The sequence below is a fragment of the Taudactylus pleione genome, unplaced genomic scaffold, assembly GCF_031769625.1.
Source record: "Taudactylus pleione unplaced genomic scaffold, aTauple2 ptg000800l, whole genome shotgun sequence".
NCBI classification, from domain to species: domain Eukaryota; kingdom Metazoa; phylum Chordata; class Amphibia; order Anura; family Myobatrachidae; genus Taudactylus; species Taudactylus pleione.
Genome location: NW_028285202.1, coordinates 1,619,496 through 1,627,671, shown reverse-complemented (window position 1 = coordinate 1,627,671; position 8,176 = coordinate 1,619,496). Strand labels below are relative to the sequence as shown.

The following is an 8,176-nucleotide window of genomic DNA, read 5'->3' as shown; positions in this document are numbered from 1 at the left end:
TAAAACTAGTGGTGATGTCAATACTGAACTTGGTAAGACGTATCAGTGGAGTAAAGGGAGTGAAGCTAGATTGGAGTTGGTAGAGGGGGGAATCGGATAAAAAGGAAATGGATGGGTGTTGTAAGGTGAGTAATTCCAAGAAGCAAAGGGGGGGGAGAAAGATGGGCAGTAGTTAAAGAGGGGAGTTACGGTTGAGACAGGATGTTAGAATAGCAGAGAAAAGGGCACATTTAAAGGAGGAATAGTGCCAGTTGAAAAAAAAAAAAATAGTTGAACATATAGGAACAAACATGGAGAGATAGGGTGCGGAAGTGGTGGGAGAGGATGGGGTCAGAAAGGTAGGCGAAAGAGGATGAGAGGAAGGAGTGGACTTCATCACCAGTGGTGAGTAAAAAGGAGAAAAGGGTGGGTTGGCCATCATTAGAAGGGGAGGATATTGAAACAAAATATATTGACAGATTGGTACTTACATTTCCTCCAAAATTGATGCCATCATGAAACATGAGGGGGAGTAGAAGGGCAGAGAAGGGAATTGAAGGTGGTATAGAGGCAGCAAGGACTGGAGTATTGGAATATGGGAGATTTGAAAAAGGATTGTTTCAGAGAAAAAGTGTGAAGCTGTAAGAGAAGAGCATGAACTTGAAGTAAAGGATATCCGAGAGTAAACAAGACTTTCTCCAATGCCATTCTGAAGGTAGAAACATAGTAGCGGTTCAGCGTACAATACCTGGGTAAAGGTGAGGATAGGCAGAGATTGAGATGAATTGCCAGAGCAGGGCATAAATTGTAATAGAGCAACCAGGAAAGGGTGGAGATAGAGAATAGAAGAAAGTGATGGTGAAAAAGTGTCAGGGTGTCAATTTGACCCTTGTGAGAGGGAATTATGGAACAATGGAGATAGGGAGTGGTGACGTGATCGTCAACGAGAGGAAGGGGAATGTTGGAAAAGTCAGAGATGCAACAACAGTGGGAAAAAATCAGGTTAAGCATGTAAATGGGTCGAGGACCATTGTGTAAGGTTCGGTGAAGAAAAGGAGCTTAGAAGCAGCATAATCTGTGATATTATCAATAAGGATGTTGAAATCACCCAGGATGAGGCATCAGAGGAAGGTAAATGTTGGAGCCAGATGGCAAAGTTGTCAAGGAAGGTAGAGCAAGAACCAGGTAGAAGTTAGCTGATCCCAACCCAGAGGTGGACAAGGTGGAATTGGTGCAATAGAATTACTTCTAATGAGAAGGAAAGAGAGGTCTCAACATCTAGGGAGAGAAGGCTATCCACATCAACTCCCTGCCGGTTGCAAGGGTGAGGGGTGTGGGAACAGAACCCACCAAGTGAGAACGCAGAGGGAGAAGGTGTTAGAGTGGGAGATGTCAGTGATGGTGAGATTAAAGAATCTGGAAATGAAAAGCTCATGGTCTAAGGCCAGTTTGTTACACACAGACCTGGCATTCCAGAAGGCACAGGTGAGACGAGCATAAAAAGAGGAAAAGGAGCTGCAGTTGACCTGGTTAATAGATCACAGGGCTATGTCAGATGAGGGGCAAGATGGAGATAATAGAGTGGGGATCAGGCAAGAGCTAAAGTAAGTAGAGGGCACAGCAGGAACAGAGCAGTGGGTAGAAGAGGAATGAGGAGTACAAACACATGGCTAATGTTTACATATATTACACATTAGTCATGTATATATATATACACATTAGTATGCCTTGCTTAGGCTCTAGAGTATTAGAGATGATCAGATTGTAAGACTTATTTACAAAATCAACAAAAAATAAACTTGATTAATAAAAATAAAAAATATCATTGTACAAGTTATTTTATATACATATTGCTGGCACACTCAGAGCATGGGGACGGTTTCTCCCCTGTGTGAGTTCTCTGATGTGTAATAAAAGCTGATTTCGGTGTAAAACATTCCACAACATCAAAACACGGTATCTAACCTGTGTGAGATCTATAAAATATTTCCATCATTCAGAACATGGCTTCTCACCTGCATGTATTCTCACATGTCTAATAAAAGAAGATCTATCAGTAAAACTTTTCCCACACTCGGAACATGGAAATTGTTTTTCACCTGTGTGAATTCTCTGATGTGTAACAAGAGCTGATTTCTGTGTAAAACATTTCCCACACTCGGCGCATAAAAATGGCCTCTCACCGGTGTGAAGTCTCTCATGGTTAATAATTCTGATTTCTGCATAAAACATTTTGCACACTCAGAACATGGAAATGGTTTCTCACCTGTGTGAGTTCTCTGATGTGTTATGAGAACTGATTTCTGTGTAAAACATTTCCCGCATTCTGAACATAAAAACGGCTTCTCGCCTGTGTGACCTCTGATGTGTAACAAGAACGGATTTCTGTGTAAAACATTTCCTACACTTAAAGCATGGAAACGGTTTCTCACCTGTGTGAAGTCTCTGATGTGTAACAAGAGCCGATTTGTGTGTAAAATGTTTCCCACACTCAGAACAACAAAATGGCCTTTGACCTGTGTGAAGTCTCTCATGTTTAACAAGAGCGCATTTATCTGCAAAACATTTCCCACACTCAGAACATGGAAATGGTTTCTCGCCTGTGTGACTTCTCTGATGTTTAACAAGAACTGATTTCTGTGTAAAACATTTCCCACACTCACAACATGAAAAGGGTCTCACACCTGTGTGAAGTCTCTGATGTACAACCAGAGCTGATTTGTCTCTAAAAGATTTCCAGCACTCAGAACATGGAAATGGGCTCTCACTTGTCATAGCTGGTTGATGGGCAATAAGCTTTGTGTTATTGTAAAACATTTGGCATCTACAGAACAGGGAAATATTTTATCTACTCTAGATGCACCAATTCCTGAGTAACCAGGAGAACATTCCTCATGGTTAGAGGGATCAAATGATAGATCTGAACCGTGATGTACTGGATGTATAATTGGGGTAATGGGGTTTCCTCCTGGAGAATCTCGCAAGATGTTGTTATCTTCTATTTCACCAACTACAGATAAGATGAGATGTTCCTCCAAGGTGTTTTTGTTGTTACAGCCGTCTGCTGGGGGAAAAAAAAAAAAAAATCAATGTTTCCCCATAACAATTTTAATTTCTGTTTCTTTCACTTTCGGGGAACATTGCTACTGACTACCTTTAGGTTTAGAGTGCTCATGCTGTAGTAGACACTTTTTGAAAAGTTCCTCCCACCTCAATCCTACAGACCATTCCCTCTAATTGTTCTCAGCGGTACACCATTTTTTCACGTGCACTGACTACCTTCTACTATTCTGTCTGACCATCTTCTTGATCAATTGAGACGTGTTAAAGAGCGTACACACTGGGCGATCTGCAACCTGAACAATATCGCTGATCTTTCAAGATCAATCTTTGATCTTTTTCAACCTAGTACACCACTTTTCTTCAAACGATTTTTAAATGATTTTTCAATGTACAAACTGAACGATTTAACGATAACGTCATGGTCCACATCGGGCTGCATGTACCGAAGATGAACAATGTCGAAAACGACCAGCGGGAGCGCGCATCGCTGGTCATTTTTGACATTGCTCATCACGATTAGAGAACGATTAATGAACGATCAAACGATTACGATATTGTAATAGTTTAATCTTTCATTTTAATCGCCCAGTGTGTAAGCTCCTTTAAACTTCATGATATTCTACTCTCTGATCATGCCCCCATATCTGTCTCTCTATCCCGCACCGGAACATTCTGGTAATTGCCAACGTCGGTTTCCCTCATACTTATCTGACTCAAACGACTTTAAGACATTTTTAAAACACTGCTTGGACAGAATATATAGACGACAATATAGACCACTGGGACAACTCAATTCTGTTTTGGGAAACTTCGAAGGCAACCCTCCTTGGATGACAACCTTGTACTCTATAAACTGGACAAACAGCTCCTAGAAAGTTTATTTTTATTAACCAAAACATATAATTTACTATCCATTACAAAATACACATTTTATCGCTGGGTAAACAAGCGGGGCCGTCTTCTTGCCTGAATGGCAAAACCTATACATAAACGCAAATGCTGGATGTATACACAGTAATGAGAGCACATATATGACCAGGAGTGTGTAACATGATTATGTAGGAAAAACTTGCTCATTTCATAATGATTACGGCTACTACAGAGGAAAACATATATACCAGCATAATCATGTCAATTTAATATTGTTTCTGGACGCATCACTGTTTTTTAATATTATAACAAGCCCACTGCGCCCTGTGCTGCTCCCGGCCTCTGAGCGGCGTTCAAGCAGTCATAACTGATTGCCCCAAGGGGTGGGTGGGCGTTAATGCCTTCTCCGGGGCACTAGCCTGTTTCTCGAGGCGTCTGAGCAAAAGAACAGATCCAACGGCACTGTGGGAGAAGACATCATTCTCTCCCCACACAGGGCCTGATTCAGACCCGCTCGCGAGCGCTGTGCGCTCGCAAGCGGGTCGATGGTGGCCCAGTGCGTATGCGCACGACGGAGCCGGCTCCGTCGTGCGCATGCGCGAGACCTGGATAACGACGGGCAATCCCGTTGCTCCGGCTCTCGTACCAAAGGGGGCGTGCTGTCGATGTTGAGTGACAGCACGCCCCCTTTGGTGGGCGGGCCGGTGGCGTGGCTGCCCAGACGGAGGCATTCCCATGGGAATGCCTACCGTCTGGTGCCGGCCCCACTGACATCACAAGTGATGTCAGTGGGAGTGCTTTCGGCTCTGTTAGATCTACCAGAGAGTGTAGGGAGGAGACTGGTCAAATCTCTGGGCTGGTAACACACAGAGACATGATGTGAGGGGAGAGCAGGAGTATAATAGGGACTGATGGCTCCTGATGCATGAGATACACAAGGGAGTGTGGGGAGGAGACTGGTCAGATCTCTGGGCTGGTAACACACAGTGACATGATGTGAGGAGGAGAGCAGGAGTCTAATAGGGGCTGATGGCTCCTGATGTATGAGAAACACCAGAGAGTGTGGGGAGGAGACTGGTCAGATCTCTGGGCTGGTAACACAAAATGACATGATATGAGGAGGAGAGCAGGAGAGCAGGTGTATAATAGGGGCTGATGGATCCTGATGTATGAGATACACCAGAGAGTGTGGGGAGGAGACTGGTCAGATCTCTGGGCTGGTAAAACACAATGACATGATGTGAGGGGGAGAGCAGGAGTATAATAGGGGCTGATGGCTCCTGATGTATGAGATACACCAGAGATTGAGGGGAGGAGACTGGTCAGATCTCTGGGCTGGTAACACACAGTGACATGATGTGAGGGGGAGAGCAGGAGTATATTAGGGGCTGATGGCTCCTGATGCATGAGATACACCATAGAGTGTGGGGAGCAGACTGGTCAGATCTCTGGGCTGGTAACACACAGTGACATGATGTGAGGGGGGAGAGCAGGAGTATAATAGGGGCTGATGGCTCCTGACTCCCCACTGGGAAGATACATTTTCCTCATTAGTTTGTACTGACAGAGAAGGGTGTAGGATAATATATTGCTGTAGTGACTGAGCAAGGAGAATATGTGACTCTTGTCTGTAGTAAGTGATTATTACTCACCTGTGGTGATATCTTTAGGGATTTCCTCCACCTTACACTGCTGCTCACCCCTCACATCTGTTTCTTCTTCTCCTTCTATATCTTCTACCTTAATATTAATCAGGTCTTCACCCTAAATAACCCAAAAGAACAATGAAATAATATTCTAATGTCTGATTTCATTAATTAAGGCTAAGCCATATCATATCAGGGTATAAAACACACACAGCTGCTCTACAGATTATATAACAGTCACTTTGGTACATTGGTAAGACCCTAAATCCCACCTACCTGATGCTCCTGTGGGGTCCTGTGATTCTCCTCTGTACAATCCTGTGAATAAAGAGGACGGGGACATCTCTCTGGGGTATTCCTGTTACTGGGTCCATCTGTAGGAGACATACAGTGATTAAGTACATTGTATATATGTGATGATCAGATGATGTGTGTATATAGGGTCCCCCATACCTGCTCTCCCCTGTATAATAAATGACAGTCTCCTCTTACCCAGTGATGTGGTGATGTGAGGGGCCGGTGATTCTCCATCATCACGTCCTTGTACAGACTCCTGTGTTCCTCTATATACTCCCCCTCCTGCATGGAGACATAAACAGTGACATCCTGACACTTTATAGGAACCTGACACACACAGTGATACAGTCATCACCCAGACACATCTCCTGGTGTTACTGTATAATGTCCCATTCCCAGCAGTCACCTCTCCAGTCATCACCCAGACACATCCCCTGGTGTCACTGTATAATGTCCCATTCCCAGCAGTCACCTCTCCAGTCATCACACAGACACATCCCCTGGTGTTACTGTATAATGTCCCATTCCCAGCAGTCACCTCTCCAGTCATCACTCAGACACATCCCCCGGTATTACTGTATAATGTCCCATTCCCAGCAGTCACCTCTCCAGTCAGCAGCTGAATGATCTTGTTGGTGAGTTCCAGGATCTTCTGGTCATTGTGTCTCTCATGTATCAGTGAGTGAGGTGGTGGCACCGTGATGGGGCTCTGGGTCCTGCGTAAGGATCCTGAAACAGTAGAAAAGATGGTTGGTGTAACACGGTCACCGTATGTCTTCCTCACTACTGTGTAATCCTGTGTATTGAGACACCTATAACAGGTAAATTAAAAGTTCTCCTATATTAAGTTGTTTGAGGTTAATTGTAAATACAAAAGAAGGGCCTATTTTAGAAGTTTAACCCCTCTCCATATATAACCGTATGGGTTGGGTACACGGGATTGACAGTCACCATTATGATCCCAGAACGCCGGTGTCAGCAGGCAGACAAGGTAAAGATGCTACTTACAGAATGTTACTGGGTGGAGGCGAGCAGAAATATGTGATAAATTTGTGCACCCTAGTCTGGACTTAAGACGGGTTTAGCCGATTTACGTGGCTAAACCTGGCCTAATTACCCGCAAAGAGAACGATAATTGATGGACGCCCAGTGGTCACCCATTAATTACCGCGACAAAGAATTGAATTGCCCCCCTTGTGACCTAGAGCTAAACCTCTAACCCATCCCCCGGGAGCCAATGATCCGCCTGTTACCCCGCAGCCCTGACTGATACGTAAGCTGTCAGGAGGAACCAGCCCCGGTCACCATCCATTTAGCCAATTACGCTTCTCATACTTATCCTTATATACATCTCAGCATCTGGTGTCAGATTGTCCATTAACGTTGTCATAACGTCACATGCATATAACGTCTGACTCATGCACCACGGCTCTTACACCGTACAATACAGAGATCCACCTGATCTACGCCCTCCGAGGTAACAGCAGATTCCCGGTGTCCCCTGTGCAAGTAATGGTGACCTACAGATATAATGTGATTTCAGTGTTAACTATCATGTAACGTGCCCACCGGCAGCTCACTGACAAGCCATACCTGCCCGGAGTGTGTCCCCTGGTGGAAGTAGATGGCCTTTGACCCCACCAATCAATTCACTTGGAGCCTTAAGTGGACGACATTTTGGACACGCAGACATCGCTGATGAATTTGTTCAATTAGGACGAAACGCGTTGGATCTACAAACCATACCACAATTGGTACTGAACACTTACCTGACACCTACCAGTGTCATGTATCAGCTTGAATTCACCAGTATCTAAGAAGACTTCAGCGCTGAGCAGACAGCATTATGGAAAGACAAGTTTTTGGCAGCACAATACCTTGAACGTCAGGATCACCGATCTTCACCTCCTGGAAGCCACCGATGTGTGGTTAGAAATGGCAAGAGCTTTTAATCCTTGCAAAGAGTATTATACTAGCCCAGGAACCCCCGCGTAATTGTAAACCGTATGGCGGTGAAGCAGGTGACGGAGGGATAAAACTGCTCAGAGCCAGAACACAATTAGCCTCCATCTGAATGTATGGAAAGAGACACCAGGTCCATGGTAGAGATTATTTCCCCTTCATGCTAAGGACCTGGAATGGATGTGGGTGAGGGCAGAAGTGCAGTTCCATGCCCATAAAGTCCACCTAAAGAAGAAACTTGTCGCTTAGCTCGGGCTCGGTGGCTCGCTACAGGATTATTTTCCCCCTCTATGTCCACTGTGGATGGTAGGGAATGACATTGGACAGTAGTTGATGACGTCAGGGTCCTCTCCGTGAAA

At 44.7% G+C, this 8,176-nt stretch overlaps 1 protein-coding gene and 1 pseudogene across 1 annotated transcript; both read right to left on the bottom strand.

Annotated features, from left to right (window-relative positions):
- Positions 1-1,813: 1,813 nt before the first annotated feature.
- The window catches only part of LOC148474925 (uncharacterized), a 49,955-nt pseudogene continuing 43,592 nt past the window's right edge, over positions 1,814-8,176 (bottom strand).
- Positions 2,790-7,245, bottom strand: LOC148474927 (uncharacterized; the record flags this gene model as incomplete). The annotated part of the gene is made up of 3 exons (XM_088457974.1): positions 7,180-7,245; positions 5,565-5,676; positions 2,790-3,043 (listed from the first exon to the last, which is right to left on the bottom strand). Coding segments are annotated over exons 1-3 (432 nt in total), but the record flags the coding sequence as incomplete, so codon positions are not given.